General features: G+C 42.5%; 1 protein-coding gene across 6 annotated transcripts; it reads left to right on the top strand.

The window, feature by feature from the left end:
• Positions 1-979: 979 nt before the first annotated feature.
• On the top strand, positions 980-26350 carry LOC118399382 (integrator complex subunit 3). 6 transcript variants are annotated; one of them, XM_035795430.2, is made up of 29 exons: positions 980-1326; positions 2014-2097; positions 3047-3130; positions 5048-5161; positions 5313-5397; positions 5597-5663; positions 6121-6262; positions 6616-6745; positions 6858-6955; positions 7065-7256; positions 7470-7557; positions 7816-7895; positions 8307-8398; positions 8637-8755; positions 9434-9556; positions 10063-10195; positions 10868-10922; positions 11602-11705; positions 11805-11969; positions 12312-12465; positions 15422-15490; positions 15597-15672; positions 15833-15946; positions 22384-22432; positions 22529-22696; positions 24460-24560; positions 24727-24799; positions 24940-25096; positions 25334-26350. In XM_035795430.2, exons 1-29 carry the CDS (start codon positions 1243-1245, stop codon positions 25409-25411), a joined length of 3078 nt encoding a protein of 1025 aa, XP_035651323.1. In that variant the 5' UTR covers positions 980-1242; the 3' UTR covers positions 25412-26350. The 6 variants fall into 6 exon arrangements, with proteins under 6 accessions (XP_035651323.1, XP_035651319.1, XP_035651322.1 ...); XM_035795426.2 differs by having other exon boundaries at positions 8637-8767; positions 9434-9562; XM_035795429.2 differs by having other exon boundaries at positions 6616-6751.
• Positions 26351-26493: the final 143 nt, after the last annotated feature.

The following is a 26493-nucleotide window of genomic DNA, read 5'->3' as shown; positions in this document are numbered from 1 at the left end:
AGTCGTTTATGCTCACGATTTTGTTTTCAAATTCCCAGAGGATAAGAAAGGCACTAAACTGTTGGACCTTGACATCCACTCCTGTTTGGAAGACATATCAGGCTTCTTCTATTTCATCACCAACACCTCATTTGCCCTCCTTACCCTGCTGGGGTCCTTTATTTACCATATCCACAGCTGGTTTGGTTTCCCTGTAGATAAACAACTAAACTAAGCTAAACTAACATAACTCATGAACTAAAACTAAACTAACTAAACTAATGGAATTCAACTAATTTAATAGAACTCAACTAATCTTCAATCACTTCTTGGTCGCTTTCTGTGTTCCTGTGTCCTTAGTTTGTGTTTAGATTCAACTGAATTAATTACTGTGCATTGTTTTTTTTTAAACTTTGAAAAACGGGATAACTGTTATGGCTAAATGGTCCGTGTATGTAAAACATTAAAGTATATTTGAAAAACAATGTGTTTAATACATTTGGTCTGGCTTGCTTGGATGAATGTTGTTGTTCGTTGTCATGGGTTGTTGCGCCCTCAGTGGTACAAATATATAACTAGTAGTTTGCCACAACATTCTTCTTGTCACTAAGCACATTTTCCTTGGAGTAGGCTAATGTAGGCAGATATAGCGAATTTCAAGCATGTTTCCAACGTTTTGCTTAATGAACTGTAAAATGTATTATTTAGAAGGTAATTGGTCTGAATGCTATTGCTTTAACTTAGCATGATAATGAAGAACAATTATCCTGATTTATTTTCAATACACACATTTCAACAACAAAAAAGGTGATGCGCCTCTTTTATTATATACTTAAAAAATGACACAACGTCTTCATTTCAATGCTCAAGTTACGTTGCCACTCATTGGCCAGTTTTCTCTGCGTTCATTGGTAAACCATTATGTCAATCAAAATAAGTAGATCAATCATTGGCTTAAAAGAGCCTTATGGGCCCTCCCTTCTGCTAGCTCTGTGAACGAATACTTCCGCTAGGCCACCATGCCCTCCGGAAGTTAGTTTGTTTTATTCGGACACTGTCGAAAGCACCGGAGTGAGACTGAAAGGTGGACAAACCAAGTCAAAAAAACACGGTGTCCGACGAAGACCGTGTAAAAAGAGTCTAAACAACTGTCTATTGTTAGAGCCGATCCATTGCTACGAGAAAGCCATTTAGAATTTTCCCCGAACCCTAGTGTCTAACCCCTCAAGTCCTCTGGGGCCAGACGAAGCGAGGCGGGAGGTGATGGAGCCTTCACCGGCAAAGGGGAAACCACAGGGTCGCCTATTGGTGTCCACGACCCTGGACGCAAAAGATGAGCTGGAGGAGGTAGGGCTACTATAAAACATTCTCAAGAAGCTTTGCTACATCATACGAACATCTGTTCAACCATACAGCACGTTATAAAACATTCACTACAAAGACACGGAACCATTTTTTACAACAGCCTGTATGTTGCTAGCTAGCTATCATTCAGCAAGTTTGGTTACTAATTCGAAATTGCATTTTATAGCCTGGCATGTGTATGTTTGCAGTACGTATTTTCGCTCTGTTGACGTGAGTTTAAATGATGGGGAATCCTGCAGAATTTAGGGTAGCATTTAGCATGCTATTTTGGTAAACATAGATGAGCCCGTGCACATGCGCAAAACTCATCATACACATAAAGTACCTTTTCTGACAACCCTTGTAGTGATCCTTCCCCTAAAAAAAATCAAGAGCCTAACCCCCACACGGTTAAGGCATTTTCATACAGTAGCTAGCTCAATTGACAGTGATCATCGTTCTGTTGTTGTTTGTGTGCAGCCTTTCTGTGTGATTTGTGTGTATGATTTCTCTGACTTGTTGTGCCCATGTGTTTTAGTGTGCTGTGTTCTTTGTGTGGCATCTTGTGTGTGTTTCTGTCTGTGTGTGTGTATGCCCACATTGTGAATTGTGAACAATTAGGCCTATCTATGCTTCTGGGTGTCTTTCTGTCTTTGTGGTTAACATTCCTTTTTTTGTTGTGTTCATTAGCGGTTGGAGAGGTGTGTGGCGATCGTCACTTCATTGACAAATGGCCTGTCGGAGCGTGAAGCCAACGATGCTATCACAGCTAACGTGAGTCCCTCGCCCTCTCACTAATAGTCCACCACCATGGGATGGGACTCTGCATACTAGAATATGCAGATGAGATGTAGCTACTTACATATTTTAGTTGAGCCTTAGGCTCTACATTAGATTAGTTGTATAGCACATGATTGAATTGAATCTAATAGAATGTGACTATGGTCAGAGTCATCAGCAATTGATCTGTTCTCCTACACATTTCTGCAATGCCCTTTGTAAATGTTAGAACTCAAAGGATGTGACACATAAAAATAAAAAAAAGCTACAAAAGCATATTGAGATTATACAGTATGCTACTTGTAGGCTAGGTGAGAACTTCTCCTACAAGCCCAAACTTTGATGGCGAAATAGGCCAGGGACTAAAATGTAGTGACAACTCCAATAAAATAATGATTTGCATGGCACTCTTATGTTTTTCAATAAAGTTATTAGGAAACATCTCTAAATGTATTGTGATTTGTGACATGTACTATTAAACCCAACACAACCTAATATCATTACAATGCAAAGCAATACACAGTTAGCTTAATTTCTCAATTAAAATTACATTTCATCAAAATAATTTCAGCAATGCCAATCTTACCTGTCTCTAACTACAAAAACAATTTCAAGACAATCTGAGATGGTGGTTGTCATGGCCTGCTGAAATGACAAGGAATGTAAGATGTTGAATTGAATAGGTCAAAGTTACATGAAGCGCTAATACGGCTGACGCCTCCTTCGTCAACACCATGATAATGGAGGCTACAGCCCCATCAAATGACATTTTATTTGTAACATGCTTCATAAACAACAGGTGTAGACTAACAGTGAAATGCTTACTTTACGGGCCCTTCCCCACAATGCAGAGAGCGAGAGAAATAATAATAAATTACACATACCTTGGTCAGGGATAGGTTACATGGTATGATATATTGTCCTCATCTCCTCCCTTCTCTAGGTGTGTAAAGGTCCACAGCAGCACGAGGAGGTGTGTCTGGGACTCTTCGCTCTGCTGCTCACAGAACCCTCACAGGCACAGAGGGTAAGGCCTCATTACTACCATATACATGATCATTATCATACTTCATATCATTATCAAACACGTTACCATTTCATATGATCATTATGGTTGCCAAGTCAGACGGAGCTCATTTCGGGTAGATTCAACATGTTTACATCTTAGTCTAATTTCGTTATTGCCTTTTCAAAATACCCTGGAATAGTTTTCCTGTTCACCGGAAGTCGAAAGCCAATTCTGGGAGACTCCGGGTCAAACCAGGAGTGTCGGAAAGCTCTCATGATCATGTCTCCATTGATTGCATTCACTATACACACACCAATATTTATACACACCTCACATGGTTTAAATTAGCTTACATAGTGACTCTTGTGAGTGCACTAAAAATAGTGTGCTGTTATCAACACCCTAATACCTTGAATACTTTAGGCTACAGGATATGTGAATGGAATTATAGACTCCAAATACCCTACCACCCAGTGTTGTAAAGTACTTCAGTAAAAATACTTTAAAGTACGACTTAAGTAGTTTTTTGGCGTATCTTTACTATTACTATTTATATTTTTGGCAACTTTTACTTTTACTCTACATTTTCCCTGACACCCAAAAGTACTTGTTACAATTGAAACTTCTTAGCAATCTTAGCAATTCCATTTACTTTTGATACATAAGTACATTTAAAACCAAATACTTTTAGACTTTACTCAAGTAGTATTTTACTGGATGACTTTCACTTTTTACTTGAGTAATTTTCTTGTTTCAAATCTTTTTTATTGAACACACACAAGAATGGTGTATAGGTATACAAGACAGGTATACAATTCTTATCTAAACATAAAAGAGCAGACAGGAACAACAAGACCCAGAGTTCTAGGTACAAAACAAATAATACAAAACAAGACATACAGAACAAGGACATGTAGAAAGAAAGAGGGTAGATGTCGCCCCCCCCTCCTTCTTTCCCCTCTTTATCCCCTTGAGTATCTTTACTTTTACTCAAGTATGACGATTGAGTACTTTTCCCACCACTGCTACATACCAATCTATACATCACATACACCTCAAACACTTCACAAATGTTCATGCTAAACTCTGAAGCCTCACTGTCCTTGTCAGTATTTATGGCTTTCACGCAACAAACATCACACACACAGTACAGACACTCATATTTATTACACCCTCACACAACACTATAAATACACACACTGCAGCCTCCTAAACCACTGTGTGTGATTACAAGTATCACACACATTTTATGCACATCTCACTTCCTCTAACACCACTATTATATGTGTGTGTGTGTGTGTATGTGTATATGTATATATCTATATATTCAGACTGTAGATTACCATTACACCTTATGATGAGACATGAACATTTCCACCGTAAGGTTCTGTAGAATGGGGCTGTTGGGTAAATCTATAGAAATGATTTATAGAATGGTGAAGTTCTGATCCAGAGTCTGCTGTAATGGTTAGCCCTCCAGACTCCGGACCACATATCACCCTGACAATATGGCTACTAATCACATCTCCTTCCTGTCTGTCTTCCTCTATCTGTCTCCCCTATACATTCTGACTTTCACTGTCCATATATATATATATATATATATATATATATATATATATATATATATATCATTTGTATTATTATTGTTTATAGAAGTTCACCATTCTTAAAAAAAATATATATTTTTTTTAAAGAATGATGAACTTCTATAATATTCCTGTGGGGCCTCTAAATCCTTGTCACCTGAACATGTTTGACTGGGTGCCCAATTGAATCCACATTACAGTATTTATACATAGCCCCTATTGATGCACAAAGCTGTTCGTTATCACACTGTGTTGTATGTACACTGTACAGTATGTCCATATGCTGCAAAGCAAATGAGCCTTTCGTCATATAACACATTTGTATTCTTCACTCTACCCTCCGCAGTGCTACAGAGACCTGACCCTGGTGAATAGGGACGGCATGAACGTGATCCTGATCAAGATCAACCAGATCCTTATGGAGAAGTTCCTCAAGCTGCAAGACGTGTGCCGCACACAGGTCAACAGTTTGTCTCCGTGTAGAAAAGGCAGAAACGGTTTCTGTGCTCTCAATTTTAATGAGCTTTATTGACACAAAACATGTAGATTTTGACGTTTTCTAATGAGTAAGTGATTGGCTAATGACCCCCCCCTCCTCTCTCTCCTTTCAGTTGGTGTGGTTGGTGAGGGAGCTGGTGAAAAGTGGCGTAATCGGAGCGGACGGCATCCTCATGACCCTTATGAAGCAGATTGCAGGTTTGTCCATTCACCATGTGCACTGTTGGTTTCACTGCTTTGAGATGCAGAGCAATTCTTTCTGCCAATGCACAAAGTAGTGTCTTGTCTTGTTTCACCGTTGCTCAAAATGGCTTCCTCGCCTTTTTGTTTCTTTTTTTTTTATCTGTGTGTTGGTTTGCTTGATTGAGCAGCTATGTGGCTTTTCTTCTGTGTCCAGGAGGAGACATCACCAATAAGAACCTGTGGCTGGCGGAGAATGTGCTGGACATAGTGGTAGAGCAAAGGTGTGTTGGCAAGTGGAGTTCAACAGGAAACACTCTTTCACTACAGTATTGTCATGTAATAAAAGTCCAACTGGATCATAGGGCAAAAACATATCTCACACAATTATTTTTTTAAAATAATCTCATGCTTTGAAGTAGGCTCATAACATATGAGAAAGGGCTTACCAAGAAAAACTTCCAAAAGGACTACATTTGAGGCAGAAATTCAACAGAAATCAGTCTCTGCTTTTTGTTTTTGAGTGCTCCAACTCTTTTCTGCCTCAAGTTAGTCCTTTTGGAAGTTTTCCTTGGTCAGCCCTTTTCGTGATTGTTGCTATTGAGCACCCCTCTGTTCCTTTTTTTGCTCAACACACTCACACGTTGTGGAAGTTTGGACTCATCTGGTTTACCATACAACAAACCCACGAGAACTACAATCATCTCAATCTCTTTTTTTTTCTTTTTTTTTTTCCCTCAGAGAGTGGGTGCTGAAGAGTGGCATGCTGATAGCCATGTCAGTGTACACCTACCTGCGCCTCATCGTGGACCACGGCACCCCGGCACTGCTGGTCCTCAGACAGAAGGAGGTGGACTTCTGTATCGGCCTGCTTCGAGAGAAGGTGAGGGAGGGATGTAATGTGATCAGGGAGGTAAGGAGAAGAGCAATATAGTGAGTAAGGGATTGTGGGAGGAGTACATTTCAAGGTTGGAAGGAGGGAGAGGAAAGCAGGTGGAGTATAGTTAAGCTAAATCCCCGAGGGTGGGGCAGAATTGGAGTGAAGATGCATATGGATTCTTGATGGAAGGAGGACTGATAAGAAAGAGGATTCATGTCAAATTCTATATGCCCAAGAACACAGACTGTTATTATACTGTAGCTAGGTTTGACATGGAAGAATTTCCACACAGCAATGAAGTAATTGAATGAGTAATGACATTTTCCTCTCTCTCCTCTACCCTCATCCCTGTCTAGTTTATGGAGTGTTTTATCATTGGGAGAGACCTAGTGCGTCTGCTGCAGATTGTGGCCCGGATCCCGGAGATGGAGCTGCTGTGGAAAGACCTGCTCCACAACCCTCAGGCCCTGAGCCCTCAGTTCACTGGTAAGGGTAAGAGAGTGTCGCTCAGCACGGGGGGCGGGGCATGTGTCTGAGAGACTCGTGGCTCAGTTCTAAATCTCTCTCTTTCTCGCTCCTTCTCCGTCTGGTTCTACAGGCTTGCTGCAGCTCCTGACCGCTCGCACATCCCGGAAGTTCCTGGCTTGTCGCCTCACACCAGACATGGAGACCAAACTGCTCTTCATGACCTCCAGGGTAAACACACACACACACACTATAACACTTCTCAGAACAGTACAAACACATGTATAGTACATGCATATGCACATTCCTTTATGCCTATCCTGTCCCTCTCTCCCTGTAGGTGCGTTTTGGCCAGCAGAAGCGATACCAGGACTGGTTCCAGAGACAATACCTGTCCACGGCAGAGAGCCAGTCGCTGCGCTGCGACCTGATTCGCTACATCTGCGGCGTTGTGCACCCGTCCAATGAGGTGTTGAGCTCCGACATCCTGCCCCGCTGGGCTATCATTGGCTGGCTGCTCACCACCTGCACGGTAAGGGGCGGGGCAAAGATGGCTAGCACTTTATTTTGCACTTATGCCAATTATGATTTCCTGTCTGTTAATTAAGTAGACAATAAAGCTTTTTTGATTTTAATTTTAATTTACCTAGTATTTACAGCTATTTAACTAGACGTTACCCATGAATAACATTGTTAAATAGTAATCACATTGTAATAAATACATTTTTCTTACTTACATCTTCAGTCTAACGTGGCGGCCTCTAACGCCAAACTGGCCCTGTTCTACGACTGGCTCTTCTTCAGCCCAGAGAAGGACAGCATCATGAACATAGGTAAGACGGGGGGAGGGCAGAAAACTCTACCTGTATCTCTTCATGTAAGGGGCCAATGTGCTCAACCAAATGTATAGAAGTAGGACAACATGTTTTTGGGTGCTGGGTTAGTGGTATATTAGAATAACGGAAACAGAGTTTACAAGATGGACGCCTTTCTGCTATCACCTTCTCTCTGCCACAGTATGCACAGTTTTCTCTTCCCTTTCTGTTTTCATGGTTTACCCATCCATTCTCTCTTCCCCTTCCCTCTCTCAGAGCCGGCCATCTTGGTGATGCACCACTCCATGAAGCCTCATCCAGCCATCACTGCCACTCTCCTGGACTTCATGTGTCGGGTGAGTGGATGCACACATTACACAATGGAGCTCATTCATATCACTTAGCTATGGTGAATTTGCTGTTTTTTTTTTTAGCTATTCAAAGTGAAATAGACTTTGACACGTGCTTCATGCTCCGTGTGTTAGCAAAGCATTAGAGAGTGAAGAGGTGTTTTTACATTTCCTGCAGTGTTCACCCGTTTGGTCTGACTTGGGAAACGAGTGGTAAATTTACAGCAGTGGGGAAGTTTAATGGCAACTTTATTTAGTGTTCGTCATGCCATGCTTTAGAGATGTTAGTTGTGTGGTATTTTGGCCTTCTCTCAGATGTTTGACCCATCTCCTCTTTTGACCCCTTCTTGAATTCAGTTGATCCTACTCTGTTTTGCTCTCTTTTCTTCACCCGCTCCTCCTCTCTCTCCCTCGCAGATCATCCCTCACTTTTTCCCCCCTCTGGAAGGCCAGGTGCGTCAGGGAGTCTTCAACTCTCTCACCTTCATCATGGAGAAAAGAGTGCTGGCGTGAGTCTCTCTCTCACGCATACATGCACACACCACCGCCATCATAGGATATATTTGACCATAGACCTTGTCACAGTTATGCATAAACAAATGTAATATTATATTTCAATTGAACCTATATTTTGGATCCAATGATTTTGGTATTGTCAGTGATTTAGTTATTTTATTCCATTTTGTGTCCGTGGAACTTCATCAGCCTTATTGTAACCACATATATGTCTGTCTTTTCCTCCCTCAGTCACCTAGCCCCACTCTTTGACAACCCCAAACTGGACCGGGAGCTGCGCTCCATGCTGAGGGAACGCTTCCCAGAGTTCTGCAGTTCCCCCTCACCCCCCACAGAGGGAAGGGATGAAGGTACAAATGAAAGTAATGAAACTTTTATTTATTAACATGAATGAATGAATAAATCAACACTGTTGGTGGTCCTTAAAGAGGAATTTCTTTACACAGCTCATTACAGTTACAGACATGCAAAATAAACATCCCTCATCTGCAACCATCCTCCCCCGGGCATGTACAATAACACTAATCAATATTGTCAGGTTGGGAATCATAAAGAAGCAACCTTTGAATCATGCTTTATGATATTGGTAGAGTTGAAATGGCCTCTTTCTAGCAACAGCTGGGAAACTAGACCTTGTCTTTTGAATAGACTCTAGTCCCTAGAGCTCAGGCTGTTGTGCCAACTGAAAGTGGCTTTGGGTAAAAGTGTCTGCTGAATTAGAGCATGTTCCATCTTGAACAGGAACTGTAAAGTAGAGCATTTTCAATTCAATATGACTTTATTGAATTGTATTGGGGTGCAACTGACAGTTTAAAACGTGAATTGCCCCCATTAAATATCGCATGATTAAATAATTGATCCTAGTGTTAATGTTTAACTACTTTGAATAAGGTTAACCAGGAAAATTGTGTGTGTGTTTTAGGAGGGATATATCTAGCTGAGCTGTTATTCGTGTTACCTTTATCTGAGAAACTTCTGTTTCCTTGCCTCTACTCTACAATGCCGTCTAATCACCCTTCGCTCATCAGTGAAAATGGAGGAGTCTGTTTCCTTGGAGATGGACAATCATGTGTTGCTGGACAAGGAGGGAGGTTGCTATGACAACACGGAGGCTGCCTTCAGCGATGATGAGGAGGAGATTAACAACAAGGGTGAGGGTAAGGAAGGACTCATTTTATTACTGCACTCAACCCATATAATAGATACTGTGTTATAACCACCAGACTCTCAACACTTAAATTGGTACAATCGATTCCACTGCATTTTACACCAAATGACCTCTAATGTGATCTAGCCTGGTCCCAGATCTGTTTGTGCTGTCATACCAACTCCTATGGATGACAATGACCATAGGAGTTGGATAGACAGGCCTGGTCCCAGATCTGTTTGGGCTATCACTAGCATAATCTGAACTCTGATTATCACCACATTAGATTAGTTTTGCTTTCATCCCCCCTTTCAACATAGATCAGCAGCTTAATACATTAACACTGCTTTTAGCTTCGATGAAACCAAATCAGAAACTTGAATGTGAAGGCAATTTAGAAACCCAAAAACCAATTCAAAAGACTGGAAACATATTAGGGCCTCAATCTCACTCTGCTTCTTACTCATCCGCTTCAAGTCATTGGCTGACCTCTCATTTTGGTTATTAAAGGAAATAAAAAGCGGGAGTTCCGATTCCACCCAATCAAAGAGGCCATTATTGAGGAGCCCGCTGACATCACTCCCTACGTGGACCAATTGGACGACATGATGAAGGAGAAGGTGTTGCAGTTACAGAAAGGAAGGTCAGTTGAGTGGATGTGCCTTGACAATGCCCTCGCATCATAACATTATTTGTCTAACAAACAAGCACACTCCATTTAATTCAATTCAATTAGCGTGATTGGCGTAAGACATTACCAAAGCAAACATAGGAATATATATTTTTTTATTTCATTGCCGCTTTTAACACTCAATCTTTCACATTCACTGACATTCTCAGTCAGATCCTCAGTCACACGTGCCCGATCCCAAATCAAGACCTCGGAGAGCTACTGGGTGCAAAGTCTTTTGTTCCACCCCGGCACTAATGCACTTGTTTCCAGCTATTCATGGTCCTCTTCAGTTTCGACCTTGATTATTTCAATCGGGTGTTCACGACCAGTGTTGGAGATCCCTGCTCTTCCTGTTCACACTGTTAGCTTACGTATAGAAAGAGGAGGTGTTGACAATAATGCCGTTCGCTTCACGCCTCTGCCTAGCTCACTAGTAGGTTGGGTTGTTTCTGCCATTTTCCGTTGATTGATTTGAGTTGATTTGGAGAGCCGCTTTCATACTTCATCTCTCAGCCTCCCTCCAATCACTCCCATTGCTGTCGTTGCTGATTGCAACAACATTGGTGATTGCAGCCCTGGAAGTCTTTTATTCGAAATGGGCTCGTTAATAATGATTTCCTTTCCCATCTGTCCCCCCAACAGTGACACTGAGACACATTGTGAAGTCATGCAGGAGATCGTGGATCTGATCTTGGAGGTGAGTGAACTAAAAGAATAAGGTCGTCTGAATAACATGGGCTTAAATCCAGTTATTTATTGGGGGTCATCATACACTGAGTTTACAAAACATGAAGGACACCTCTTAAATATTGAGTTGCACCCCTGCCCTTTTGCCTTCAGAACAGCCTCAATTCGTCGGGGCATGGACTCCGCAAGGTGTTGAAAGCGTTCCACAGGGATGTTGGCCCATGTTGACTCCAATGCTTCCAACAGTTGTCAAGTTGGCTGGATGTCCTTTGGGTGTTGGACCGTTCTTGATACACACAGGAAACTGTTGTGTGAAAAATGCAGAAGCGTTGCACCTACTACCATTTTGTCTTGCCCATTTACCCTCTGAAGGGCACACATACACAATCAATTGTCTCGTCTCAAGGCTTAAAAATCTTTCTTTAACCTGTCTCCTCCCCTTAATCTACATGGATTGAAGTGGATTTAACAAGTGACATGAATAAGGGATCATAGCTTTCACATGGTCAGTCTGTCATGAAAAGCGCAGGTGTTTCTTAATGTTTTGTACACTCAGTGTATCTCTTGTGGGGGGGAAATGAGAATTCTCTGTGTTTTATTGATGTTCCCGCTCTCTCTCTCTTGCTCGCCCTCTCTCTTGCTCGCCCTCTCTCTTGCTCGCCCTCTCGCTCGCCCTCGCTCTCTCTCAGGAGGACTTTGACTCAGAGCAGATGTCAACTCTGGCCTCCTGTCTGGCCGAGCTCTTCAAGGGCCACTTCAGAGGAGACGTGCTTCCCGACGAGATCACAGAAGAGTAAGTGTGTGTGCGGCCTCTGCCGTACATTTGTGTATACATGAGAGGATATAATTTTTAAAATTTTAAAATATTAACTGTGTGTTCGTTTGTTCCCAGGTCGCTGGAGGAGTCTGTGTGTAAGCCTGTGTGCCTGGTGTTCAGGAACCTGTGTCAGATGCAGGAGGACAACAGTGGCTTCTCAGTGCTGCTGGAGATGCTGGCGGAGCTCTACCAGAAACAGCCCAAGATCGGCTACCACCTGCTTTACTACCTCAAGGCCAGGTGAGGGCACTGGGCCCAACACACTGCTTAGCATTAGCTTTAAAAATGAATGAGGACCCCTTGGCTTCAGGGAGGCTGAGGGAGTCGTGCGTTAGAGATTTTGTTGTCTGCCTGAAGTTACTGATTATCTAGCTCCTTTCCTATTACCGTGCACTTTTTAAGTTTCTCTAATGCTGCTGGTAATGCTCCTTCTACCGCGATAAAGCTGTCATTGGAGACATGAGTCCGTACACATTTTTGCCATCTAACGGCTCCGTAGGTTTAACATCATTTGATCTAGTGTTGTTTGGTCGTAGCTGAAACCTAGTTCTAACATTGTTGTAACATTGTCTCCCACCACAGTAAAGCGGCGATGGGGAAGATGAGTCTGTATGAGTCTTTTGCCCAGGCCACAGCGCTAGGAGACCTGCACACCTGTCTGATGATGGATATGAAGGCCTGCCAGGAGGATGACATCAGGCTCCTCTGCTATCTCACACCATCTATCTACACTGAGGTACACGCAAACACCATCTTCAAAGATGGACTTTTCCCAAATGTTGTTGTGTTACAGGCTGAATTTAAAATGGGTTCAATTGAGATTTTGAGTCACTGGTCTACTCACAATACCCCATAATGTCAAAGTGGAATTATGTTTTAGAAAATATTTACAAATGAAAATCTGAATTGGCTTGAATCAGTAAGTATTCAACCCTTTTGTCTAAAGTCTAAATAAGTTCAGGAGTAAAAATGTCACACGGACTCACTCTGTGTGCAGTAATTGTGTTTATCATGATTTTTAAATGATTACGTCATCTCTGTACCCCACACACAATTATCTGTAAGGTCCCTCATTTGAGCAGGTAATTTCAAACAGATTCAACCACAAAGACCAGGCATGTTTTCCAATGGTTTGCAAAGAAGGGCTCCTATTTGTAGATGGGTAAAACAAAGCAGACATTGAATATCTCTTTGGATGGTGTATCGATACACCCAGTCACTACAAAGATACAGGCGTCCTTCCTAACTCAGTTGCTGGAGAGGATTTCACCATGAGGCCAATGGTGATTGGAGATAACTGAGGATTGTTCAACAACATTGTAGCTACTCCACAATGCTAACATAAATAAGAGTGAAAAGAAGACATTTTTAAAAATGTAGCAAAGATATTAATTTTTTGTCCTGAATACAAAACGGTATGTTTGAGGCAAATCCAGCACGACACATCACTGAGTACCACTCTTCATATTTTCAAGCATGGTGGTGGCAGCATCATGTTATGGGTATGCTTGTCATCGGCAAGGACTAGAGTTTTTTTGGGGGGGTAAAAATAAACAGGAATAATCCTAGAGAATTTGGTTCATTCTGCTTTCAAGTAGACACTGGGAGACAAATTCACCTTTCAGCAGGATAATTAACTAAAAGACCAAATATACACTAGTTGCTTACCAAGACGCCATTGCATGTTCCTGAGTGGACTAGTTACAGTCTTGAAAATGGCTGTCTAGCAAGAGACTTGAAAATGGCTGTCTAGCAATGATCAAGAACCAACTTGACAGCGCTTAATTTTAAAAAATGATTATTATTCTTTTTCACCATTATTTAACCAGGTAGGCTAGTTGAGAACAAGTTCTCTTTTACTTACAACTGCGATGTGGCCAAGATAAAGCAAAGCAGTGTGACACAGACAACAACACAGAGTTACACATGGAGTAAACAATAAACAAGCCAATAGCACAATAAACAAGTCAATGACACAGTAGAAAAAAAGAATGTATATACAGTGTGTGCAAAAGGCATGAGGAGGTAGGCAATTAATAGGCCATAGGAGCGAATAATTACAATTTAGCAGATTAACACTGGAGTGATAAATGAGCAGATGATGATGTGCAAGGAGAGATACTGGTGTGCAAAAGAGCAGAAAAATAAATAAAATAAAAACAGGATGAGGTAGGTAGATTGGGTGGGTAAATATTGTACAATCCAAGTGTGCAAATCTCTTAGACACTTACCCATAAAGACTCACAGTTCTAATCACTGCCAAACATGTCTTGACTCAGGGGGTTGAATACTTATCTAATCAAGATATATCAGTGTTTTATTTTCCTTAAATTATGTTCTGTTAGAATTCTTCTTTGACAAAAAATGACCATTTAAATCCATTTTAATCCCACTTTAACACAACAAGATGTGGAAAAAGTCAAGGGGTGTGAATATTCCTCAGAAAGTATTCAGACCCCTTCCCCTTTCCACATTTTATTATGTTACAGCCTTATTATAACATTTGTTAAATAGTTTTTTTCTTCTCTAGGATTATACCTGACATTTTTGGAAATGTATTAAAGATAAACTTCTTATTTTCATAAGTATTCAGACCCTCTGCGATGAGACTCGAAATTGAGCTCAGGTGCATCCTGTTCCCATTGATCCTTGAGATGTTTCTACAACTTGATTGGTGTCCACCTGTGGTCAATTCAATTGATTGGAAAAGCACACACCTGTCTATATAAGGTCCCAAAGTTTCCATGAGGTCGAAGGAATTGTCCGTAGAGCTCAGAGACAGGATTGTATCGAGGCACAGATCTGGGAAAGGGTACTAACAAAGACTGAACTCTTTGGCCTGAATGCCAAACGTCATGTCTGGAGGAAACCTGCCACCATCCCTACGAGGAAACCTGCCACCATCCCCCCTATGGTGGTGGCAGCATCATGCTTTGGGGATGTTTTTCAGCTGCAGGGACTGGGAGACTAGTCAGGATCAAGGGAAAGATCAACGGAGCAAAGTACAGAGAGATCCTTGATGGAAACCTGCTCCAGACCGCTCAGGAACTCAGACTGGGGCGAAGGTTCACCCTCCAACAGAACAACAACCCTAAGCACACAGCCAAGACAACGTAGGAGTGGCTATTGGGATCAGTCTCTAAATGTCCTCCAGCCAGAGCCCGGACTTGAACACGATATAACATATCTGGAGAGACCTGAAAATAGCTGTGCAGCAACACTCTCCATCCAACCCGACAACGCTTCAGATGATCTGCAAAGAAGAATGGGAGAACCTCCCCAAATACAGGTGTGCCAAACTTGTAGCAACATAGAAGACTCGAGGCTGTAATCGCTGCTAAAGGTGCTTCAACAAAGTACTGAGTAAAGTGTCTGAATACTTATGTAAATGTGATCTATAGATATAGAAAAAATATATACATTTGCTAAAATGTATAAACCTTTTTTTGCTTTTTCGTTATGGGGTACTGTGTGTAGATTTAAACCATTTTTTACAAAAACATACATTTTAGAATAAGGCTGTAACTTAACAAAATGTGGAGAAGGTCAAGGGGTCTGAATACTTTCCAAATGTACTGTATATGTTGAGGTCTAGACCATCTCATTTACATTTTTTAAAAACACACTCATTCACCCAACACACTCTAGCATACCACCGTTTGACTGCTGACATCTCCCTCCTCTCTCTGTAGTTCCCAGATGAGACATTGCGCAGCGCAGAGCTACTCAACATGATTGTAGCTGTCATCGATTCAACACAGGTAATTCAACCACACTCACACAAAAATATGCAGTACTGCATAGTATTTTTCTCCTTCAACCCTCCCATCTCACTCCCTTCATCTCTCTTTGTTTTCTTTTTTTCAGCTGCAGGAGCTGATGTGTCATGTAATGATTGGCAATCTAGTGATGTTCCGCAAGGACTCTGTCCTCAATATCCTCAGTGAGTCACGTATAACGTCAGACACACACACTCATATACTGGCACACACACCCAGACTTAAAAACACAGACTCGTAGTGCTTGTGTCTGCTGAATGTTGTCAGTCTCCGTATTGTATGAACTGTGTGCTTGTGTCTCACTGTATGAAATATTGTTTACAGTCCAGTCTCTGGATTGGGAGACGTTTGAGCAGTACAGCACCTGGCAGCTCTTCCTGGCCCACAGCATCCCACTGGAGACCATTATCCCCATCCTGCAGCACCTAAAGTACAAAGGTGAGATACACACACACACACACACAAAGGCCTAGACACTGCTCTCCACTATTCTTAGCTAAATCACTAAGACTGTTGACCCCCGTACACTCGTGGAAATTGACCTGTATAGATGGGGCCAAGTTTAAATGTTTCCAACAGAAGAACCTCAAGTCATATGCATGACCATGGCAGCAATTTAAATAACTTTTTGGGGGTGGGGTAATTATCAGATGATGATGATGATGATGGTGAGGACACAACAGTTAACCTTACACAAGACTGAATCCAAATATTTCAATGTTGATTTTATGTGCATTTTACACTTGCTGTACTTTTCACAATATTTGTCAATAACAACATCTCATAATACTCTGGATACGTTCAGTGACATAATAAGAATATTCATTGACATTTTGGAATAGATAAGAAAAAACGATGACGAAGGTTTGGGTGAGAGGTCTAACTGGTGTCGTCACGTGGTCACACATCTCTCCAAACCATGCACAAGTTCCTAAGTAATTTCAATGCACTTTTACGACTGAAGGAAGATCCTTCAACTGTAAGGTGTTTTTTGAGCGCTCTTAGCTGTGCCATCGTGGACCTGAAGAAGGCACCATTGAAGTTTTTTTGTTTGGAACACAGCCCTTCGTCCCCACCATCACATCTTGGTTGGTCATCAATCGATAAAATAATTGAAAAAAAACATGCTTATCTTATTTTATAATATACATTGTTTAAAACGGCCAAGTTCTATTCACAATGGTATTCAGTTGGTAAGAGACAGACATTCTGTAAATACTAGGAATAAATTGTCCACCATCTATGCGTTATCCAGACAGAAAAAAGAAATGGGCAAAAGAACATTTCGATTTAGAGCAATAAAGAAATGGAATAAATTAACTGAGAAAACTAGAAACCTTTCAATATATAAGTTTAAACATTATTTAAAAACAATTTAAATGTAGTATATAGAAATGTTGTGGGACTATAGTAGATGAAGAATCAATATTTTTTTAGATTGAGTATTTATTGGGTCATTATGCTAGTGTATTATGTATGTTTGTAATAGTGTGTTATATGTGAACGTGTGTTTGTATTATAAATTGTATTTTAATGTTAACCTGTTAGGCCGCCCCATCCCGGATCCGGGATTGTGACTACAGCCTCAAGCTCATTACCATAACGCAACATTAGCGATTTCTGAAAATTGCAAAATAAATGAAATAAATATGCCTGTCCTCAAGCTTATCCTTTTCTTAACAATCCTGTCGTCTCAGATTTTCAAAATATGCTTTAGAACCAGAGAAAATCAATAATTTGTGTAAGAGTGGTGATAGCTAGCTTAGCATTTAGCGTTAGCATTTAGCACGCAACATTCACAAAAACCAGCAAAGGGATCAAATAAAATAATTTACCTTTGAAGAACTTCAGATGTTTCAATGAGGAGACTCTCAGTTACATAGCAGATGTCCAGTTTTTCCTGAAAGATGCTTGTGTAGGACACAACGTTCCGTTTTGTTACTATGCATTTGGCTACCGAAACTAACCGAAAATTCAGTCACCTAAACGTCGAACTTTTTTCCGAATTAACTCCATAATATCGACTGAAACATGGAAAACGTTGTTTGAATCAATCCTCAAGGTGTTTTGTCATATATCTCTTCATTGAAATGCCAGTCCTAGAAGCGTGCATTCTTCTCTGATTCGGATGGAAAAATACTGGGACCTGACTTTTGCGCACCAATTTCCACGCAGACACCATGCGGGACACATGGTAATTGTAGGCTCTTATGGCCAATCTTCCAATGATATGCCTACAAATACGTCACAATGCTGCAGACACCTGGGGGAAACGATAGGAAGTGTCCGTTCATTCCTGTGGCATTCACAGCCATATAAGGAGATCATGGAAAACGTGCCTTCAGAAATCCTGTTGATTTCCTGGTCACTCAAACATCTTGGTTTTGCCTGTAGATATTGTTCTATGGCACTCACAGTGAAAATCTTTGCAGTTCTGGAAACGTCAGAGTGTCTTCTTTCCAAAACTATCAATCAACCAAGCATAGTCGAGCATCTTTTCGTGACAAAATATCGCGCTAAAAACGGGCACGTCTTTTTATCCAAAAATGAAATACTGCCCCTAGAGTTCTAGGACTCTTGGAAGATTAGTCCAGATGGGGACTAAAAGAGATCCTAATAAAATAAAATCACACATAAACATTCCATTATTAATCGCAATCTGTATCAGGTAGGCATCATTGAAAAGCTTTTTCTATTGCCAACATGGCTATCTAAGTTATAATCAAATTTACAAGCCCTTAACCAACAATGCAGTTCAAGAAATAAAGTAAAGAAATTATTTAGTAAATAAAAAAGTAACACAATAAAAGAACAATATTGAGGCTATATACAGGGGGTGCCGAGTCATTGTGTGGGGTACAGGTTAGTCGGGGTAATTCGTACATGTAGGTAGGGGTAAAGTGACTAAGCATAGTTAATAAACAGTGAGTAGCAGCAGTGTAAGAACAAAGGGGGGCGGCAATGTAAGTAGTCTGGGTGGCCATTTGATTGTTCAGCAGTCTTATGGATTGAGGGTAGAACCTGTTAAGGAGCCTTTTAGTCCTAGACTTGGTGCTCCGGTACCGCTTGCCATGCAGTAGCAGAGAGAACAGTCTGTGACTTGGGTGACTGGAGTCTTCAACAATTTTTTGGGCCTTCCTCTGACACCACCTAGTATATAAGTCCTGGATGGCAGGAAGCTTGGCCCCAGCGACGTACTCTGCTGTATGTACTACCTTCTGTAGCACCTTACGGCCGGATGCCGAGCAGTTGCCATACCAGGCGGTGATGCAACCGGGGCTCCCGAGTGGCGCAGTGGTCTAAGGCACTGCATCTCAGAGCTTGAGGCGTCACTACAGACACCCTGGTTCGAATTCAGGCTGTATAACAACCGGCCGTGATTGGGAGTCCCATAGGGTGGTGCACAATTGGCCCAGTGTCGTCCGTGTTTGATCTTAACTGACTTGCCTAGTAAATAAAAGTTCATTTTAAACCGGTCAGTTTGCTCTCGATGGTGAAGCTGTAGAACTTTTTGAAGATCTGGGGACCCATGCCAAATATTTTCTCCTGGGGGGGGGGAAAGGTATTGTCGTGCCCTCTTCATGACTGTCTTGGTGTGTTTGGACCATGATAGTTTATTATTGATGTGGACGCCAAGGAACTTGAAACTCTCGGCCCGCTCCACTACAGACCTGTCCATGTGAATGGGGGTGTGTTCGGCCCTCCTTTTCCTATAGTCCACAATCATCTCCTTTGTCTTGCCCATGTTGAGGGAGAGGTTGTTGTCCTGGCACCACCTGGTCTTTGACCTCCTCTGCTGTTGTGTCGTCAGCAAACTTAATGATGTTGTTGGAGTCGTTCTTTGCCACGAGTCGTGGATGAACAGAGAGTACAGAAGGGGACTAAGCATGCACCCCTGAAGCGACCCACTGTTGCGGATGAGGGTGTTAGATGTGTTGTTGCCTACCCTTACTACCTGGGGGTGGCCCGTCAGGAAGTCCAGGATCCAGTTGCAGAGGAAGGTGTTAGCTTCGTGATGAGTTTCGTGGGCACTATGGTGTTGAACGCTGAGCTGTACCCATGAATAGCATTCTCACAGGTGTTCATTTTGTCCAGGTGTGAAAGTGTTGTTTGAAATGTGATTGAGATTGCCTTATCTGTGGATCTGTTGGAATTGTAGTGGGTCTATGGTTTCCGCAATGAAGGTGTTTGTTGTGAGCCATGACCAGCCTTTCAAAGCACTTCATGGCTAACCAAAGTGAGTGCTACAGTGTGTTAGTCATTTAGGCGGGTTACCTTTACTTTCTTGGGCACAGGGACTATGGTGGTTTGCTTGAAACATGTAGGTATTACAGACTTGGTCAGGGAGGACACTTGATCCGCACATGCTGAGTGACTGTCCAGGTAATCTGTCTGGCCCGACAGCCTTCTGAATGTTGACCTGTTTAAAGGTCTTGCTCACACCTGCTACGGAGCGCGTGATCATAGTGGTCCAGAACAGCTGGTGCTCTCATGCATGCTCCATTGTTGCTTGCCTCAAAGTGAGCATAAAACACATTTAGCTCATCTGCTAGGCTCGCATCACTAGGCTCTGGGGAGCACGCGGCTGGATTTCCATTTGTAGTCTGTAATAGTTTGCAAGCCCTGCCACATCCGACGAGCATCAGAGCCGGTGTAGTGGGATTCAATCTTAGTCCTGTATTGAAGCTTTGCCTGTTTGATGGTCCGTCTGAAGGCATAGCGGGATTTCTTAAACTCAGTGCGGATATTGCCTGTAATCCATGGCTTCTGGTTGGGATATGTACTTACAGTTACTGTGGGGACGACATCATCAATGGACTTATTGATGAAGCCGGTGACTGATGTGGTATACTCCACAGTGCCATTGGATGAATCGCAGAACATATTCCAGTTTGTGCTAGCAAAACCGTCATATTTGCCAAACGGAGGGCGAGTGAGTGCTTTGTATGCATCTCTGTGTGTGGAGTAAATGTGGTCTAGCGTAGAGGTCGACCGATTATGATTTTTCAATGCCGATACTGATTATTGGAGTACTAAAAAAAACCTATACCGATTAATTGGCTGATTTTTATTTATATATATATATGTGTGTGTGTGTGTGTGTGTGTGTGTGTGTGTGTGTGTGTGTGTGTGTGTGTAATGACAATTACAACAATACTGAGTGAACAGTTAACACTTTATTTTATTTTAACTTAATATGATGCATCAATAAAATCAATTTAGTCTCAAATAAATAATGAAACATGTTCAATTTGGTTTAGATAATGGAAAAAGTGTTGAAGAAGAAAATTAAAAAAAGCTAACATTTAAGTTCCTTGCTCAGAACATGAGAACATATGAAAGCTGTTTTTTATAGGATAAGTTTAATGCTAGCGAGGACCTTACCGTGGCTCCTTGCTGCACTCGCATAAGAGGTAGTCAGCCTGTCATGCAGTCTCCACGTGGAGTGCAATGTAATCGGCCATAATCGGTGTTAAAAAATGTTGTTATGGAAAATTGATATCGGCCCTAATTAATCAGTCATTCCGATTAATCGGTCGACCTCTAGTCTAGAGGTTGTTTTTTTCCCCCTCTGGTTGCAAATGTGACATGCTGGTAGAAATTTGGTAAAAAGGATTTAAGTTTGCCTGCAATAAAGTCCCCGACCACAAGGAGCACCGCTTCTGGATGAGCATTTTCTTATTTGCTTATGGCCTTATACAGCTCGTTGAGTGTGGTCTTAGTGCCAGCATCGGTTTGTGGTGGTAAATAGACGGCTACGAAAAATATAGATAGTGTGGTCTACAGTTTATCATGAGTTACGCTATCTCAGGCGAGTAATGACTCGGGGAAACATAAGATATTACAGTTTTTAATGTCCCGTTGGTAGGATAGTCTTGAGCAGAAATCATCCAGTTAATTCTCCAGTGATTACACGTTGGCCAATTGAACAGATGGTAGAAGCAGGTTACCCGCTCGCCAACAAATTCTCAAAAGGCACTCCGATCTCCGCCCCCTGTATTTCCGTCTTTTCTTCACGCGAATGATGGTGATTTGGGCCTGGTCTCGTAGAAGCAGTATATCCTTCGTGTCAGTCTGATTAAATAAATAATATTTGTCCAGATTGAGGTGAGTAATTGCTGTTCTGATATCCAGAACCTCTTTTCGGTCATAGTAGACGGTACCAGCAACATTATGTACCAAATAAGTTTAAAAACAATGTGAAAAAACACACGAACAGCACAGTTGGTTAGGAGCCCGTAAAACGGCAGCCATCCCCTCCAACACCATTATGAAAAAATGACGTCTTCGTGTTAGGCTTTCAAAAGTCACTTCAGACAATCAGATGGTCATTTTAGTGCGCATAGAATCTCATGAGTGAATTGAAGTGTGTGTGTTCTGCGGCAAATGTTCTCTACAATATGACAAACCGGCTCTTTCTGTTCAGGACAACCCAGGGTATTACGCATGTCATCCTGTGGTTCAAACATAGCGATCATAAATGTTGACACTGTAAATGACATGAGTTTTCAAATATGGATATGTGAAGTGCACATTTGGACTTACAGGGGCATTTCCCTCACTCAGACAACACGTGTAAAAGTAGCCCAATTATTGGGATGGGCATCTTCTTGTTGCGCGCGGTCCTCAAGTTTGTACTGGCTGTCAGTCAAAACCCACAGTGCTGTGAAGCGGAGAACCTGAGTTCTGACATCATGTATAGCGTGTTAATATTATGTTAATAGCTGACAGTTAAGCTACTACCAGCTTATCTTTAGAATATTTGAGCTGGGTATGCTATTGACCTTCACTAAAATGTGTTAATGGTTCTACACTATTCTTTCCTGATATTACCACTGGCATAATATGCTCATGTTGAATCTCTTCCTTTCCAGAACACCCAGAAGCACTCTCCTGTTTGCTGTTGCAACTACGCAGGGAAAAGTAAGCTATAGTTACGGGTACATATCTCTGCAAATGAATAAAAACAAGACGACAGTGAACCAGTACTGATCCCTGTGGTGCTCCTTCCCACTTTAGGCCCAGTGGGGAGATGGTGAAGATGGTGCTCAGTCGGCCCTGCCACCCGGAGGACCAGTTCACCACCAGTATCCTGCGCCATTGGGCGGCCAAGCACGACGACGTCCTGGGGGAACACATCAAGGCCCTGCTCATCAAGAACAACAACCTGCCACGCAAACGCCAGAGGTGACTACGAGTCCACTGCTTTCCATTTTTAAAGAGATGGAGTTTTTACCCCAATCTTAATAGTTTTCTTCACCTTCAGAGAAGATCCTTGATGTTACGTCAATCCACTGTTTGGATATTGCTAATGTTGGCATCCAATTGTGTATTGGTTCGCTACACTTTCTAAAATAGCTGACACATACACCATATATACAAAGTATGTGGACACCCCTTCAAATTAGTGGATTCGGCTATTTCAGCCACACCCACTGTTGACAGGTGTATAAAATCAAGCACACAGCCATGCAATTTCCATAGACAAACATTGACTTTCAACGCGGCGGCGTCATATGGATGCCAAAGTCAGTTTGTCAAATTTCTTCCCTGGTAGAGCTGCCCTGTCAACTGTAAGTGCAGTTATTGCGAAGTGGTAGGCCACACAAACTCACAGAACGGGACTGCCGAGTGCTGAAGCGCATAAAAATTGTCTATCCTCAGTTGCTACACTCACTACCGAGTTCCAAACTGCCACTGGAAGCAACGTCAGCACAGCAACTGTTTGTCAAGAGCTTCATGAAATGGGTTTCAATAGTCGAGCAGCTGCACACAAGCCTAAGATCACCATGCACAATGCCAAGCGTCGGCTGGAGTGGTGTAAAGCTCGTCGCAATTGGACTCTGGAGCAGTGGAAACGCATTTTCTGAAGTGATGAATCACGCTTCAGTCTGGCAGCCCAACGGATGAATCTGGGTTTGGTGGATGGCAGGAGAACGCTACCTGCCCCAATGCATAGTGCCAACTGTAAAGTTTGGTGGAGGAGGAATAATGATCTGTTTCTCATGGTTCGGGCTAGGCCCCTTAGTTCCAGGAAGGGAAATCTTAATGCTACAGCATACAATGCCATTCTAAGCTTCCTACTTTGTGGAAGGCCCTTTCCTGTTTCAGCATGACAATGCCCCCGTGCACAAGGCGGGGACCATACAGCAATGGTTTGTCGAGATGTCTGTGGAAGAACTTGACTGGCCTGCACAGAGCCCTGACCTGAACCCCATCAAACACCTTTGGGGTGAATTGGAACGCTGACTGCTAGCCAGGCCTCATCGCCCAACATCAGTGCCCGACCTCCCTAGTGTTCTTATGGCTGAATGGAAGCAAGTCCCGGTAACAATGTTCCAACATCTAATGGAAAGCCTTCCCAGTAGAGTGGAGGCTGTTAAAGTAACAAAGGGGGACCAACTCCATATTAATGCACATGATTTTGGAATGAGATGTTCAACGAGCAGATGTCCACATACTCTTGGTCATATAGTGTACTTCGATTCAACCTATAGCGCAACACTTTCACTCCAGAAGATCTGTGTTCGACTTAGAATTTAATATTTTTCGACAGAACTGTTTCCAAAGATTTAAAGGAGACCTTTTCATACTCGTGTTCCATGCATTGTTTACTTCACCGTTTATTTTCTCGAGGTAAGGAAAACAATTATCATTGGTGTAATAGTCTTAATCTCTTTAACTGAAGACACACATGGGTTTAAATGCTTCAGAATGGTGTTCTAGTGTTTCTGTTCATTGACGTGAGCTTTTGGTGATTTTAACTACACTGCAAATAGCCTGAGTGATCACCCATGGTCTTGATTATAAGTTGGTTGTTTAAATGCTGGGCTGGAACAAAAGCCTGCACACTGTGTTGATGACCGTTAGGTTAAAGCCTGGTCACAGTAGTGTTCCTGTTCACTGGAGTATAAGGAAGAAGTGTTTTATTGCCTGTGTGTTTCCCCCAGTCTGCGTAGCTCCAGCAGTAAACTGGCCCAGCTGACCCTGGAACAGATCCTGGAGCACATGGACAACCTGAGGCTGAACCTCAGCAACACCAAGAACAGCTGTGAGACACACACACACTGTTTTACTATTCTAAAACACATCTCTCCTGCAATAGCAACAAACTAACACCACCTTATACACTTACCTTAGTATCCCCCAAACACATGTCTAACCCAGTGATAAGTACCGTACCGTGAACTCTGACCCTTCTGTCTGTGTGTCCCCAGTCTTCACACAGACACCCATCCTGCAGGCACTGCAGCACGTCCAGGCCAGCTGTGACGAGGCCCACAAGATGAGGTGAGACCCCAGACTCTTCCTGTCCTCAGAGGATCATTTAAAGAGCCTATGAATAACACAGTTACTAGGAGTGTCCTATAGGGGTTTAAGAGTATGACAGGATTGTAAATGTGTCCCCTCTTTCTGTCTCTGCCACTCAGATTCAGCGACCTGTTTTCATTGGCAGAGGAGTATGAAGAGCCCTCCTCCAAGCCTCCCAAGTCACGACGCAAGGCCCCCGCTTCCTCTCCGCGGTCGCGTAAGGGAGCGGCCACCCCTGTTAGCAACGAGGAAGAAAGCGCATCCAGCAGTGCCTCGGTAGGTCCTCCTATAACCACTTCCTGTTTCGAGACTCTGTGTTAAGATGAGCCTCCCATAGTCCCATAACCTTTTACACTCCAGCACCAGGATTAGATTTAGGTTCTATTAATTGCTGATTAACGGAACCTAAACTGTTAATCAGGAACTATTTTGTGTCTCTCAGCTGTGTAATTATAGATATTTCGGTCTCCACTTGTTCCTCAAACCTCCTTTTTATTTCCACCCCTACTCCAGGAGGAAGAGGACTCTAAACCCAAAGCTCCCAAGAGGAAGAGGAAAGGCTCATCTGCGGTGGCCTCGGACAGCGACTGAGAGCCCCACAACCAACCCGCTCCCACCTGCCATAGTGACATCCCACGAAGACAGGACCATCAGCCAACCAGCTTCTCCAAACCACAGAGGAAACCCCGCCCCCAGAGACACTCAACAAGAGGGGGCGGGACTCCTCCACGTGGACTCTAATGCTACTGGCCCGGAGCCATGGAGACGCTCTTCCTCTCCTCTCACTGGTCATTGGCGGCTTTGTGTCAGTTGGTCTGGCTGGATTGGTCAGGGGGGGCATTCCAAAGTGCTCGAGAAGCGAGGGGAAATGCCAGTCGCCGTGGCACAGACTGACAGAAATACTGTTACCAGACCATCTGTGTCCTTGAGGAAAGGATTACATGACTAGACTTATGATGTTTAGGGGGAGAGAACGTGTTGCCCTATTGTCACTTAGTGGTCCGCCTATCACAATGCACTTGGAGACATCAGACCGACAAAGCATTTTATAAGCCATGGCCATGATGACCGACCAACCAGCAAGACCATCCAGTCCAGTCAATTTTAACAGAGGCACATGTGGAAGGTTAGGTTTAGGCGATTCATCCCGTTCCTAGAAAGAAAAGTCACCTCTGTCACAATCCCACCCCCCCAGAAAGACAAAAAAGAAAAATCCTTCCTGCATCTGAAAAAAACTTTAACTATTGGTTGATAAACATACCTGTCGCCCGTTCCTGTTCACTCTTCATTTCTGATTGGCCAGAAGCGAGAACATGGACACACACACACACTCTCTCTCATTGGATCATTTTAACCACAGATGTTTGGACTGTATGCGAGGTCAGAAATAAAGACTGTATGAATGGAGGAGCCAGAAGTAGTCGCTGAACTTTTTAATGGAAATGTCTTTCTACTGAACTATTTTCATAAAAAAGATCATAACTATGTTAAATGATTATGATATTAATAAAAAAAAGGGCTAAAAAATAACTGTGGTGTGGAGATATAGTCTTATGTCATGTGTTTGACTATTATCTTTTAAATAAGAAATTGAATGTTGCATGTTAAGTATGATTCAGGCTTATGGTTGAGTTTTCACACTGCAGCACAGCTCACACCAGTCAATGTGCTGT

This window comes from Oncorhynchus keta, chromosome 20 (genome assembly GCF_023373465.1).
Source record: "Oncorhynchus keta strain PuntledgeMale-10-30-2019 chromosome 20, Oket_V2, whole genome shotgun sequence".
In the NCBI taxonomy this organism is placed as follows: domain Eukaryota; kingdom Metazoa; phylum Chordata; class Actinopteri; order Salmoniformes; family Salmonidae; genus Oncorhynchus; species Oncorhynchus keta.
This window is presented reverse-complemented; position numbering and strand designations above follow the sequence as displayed.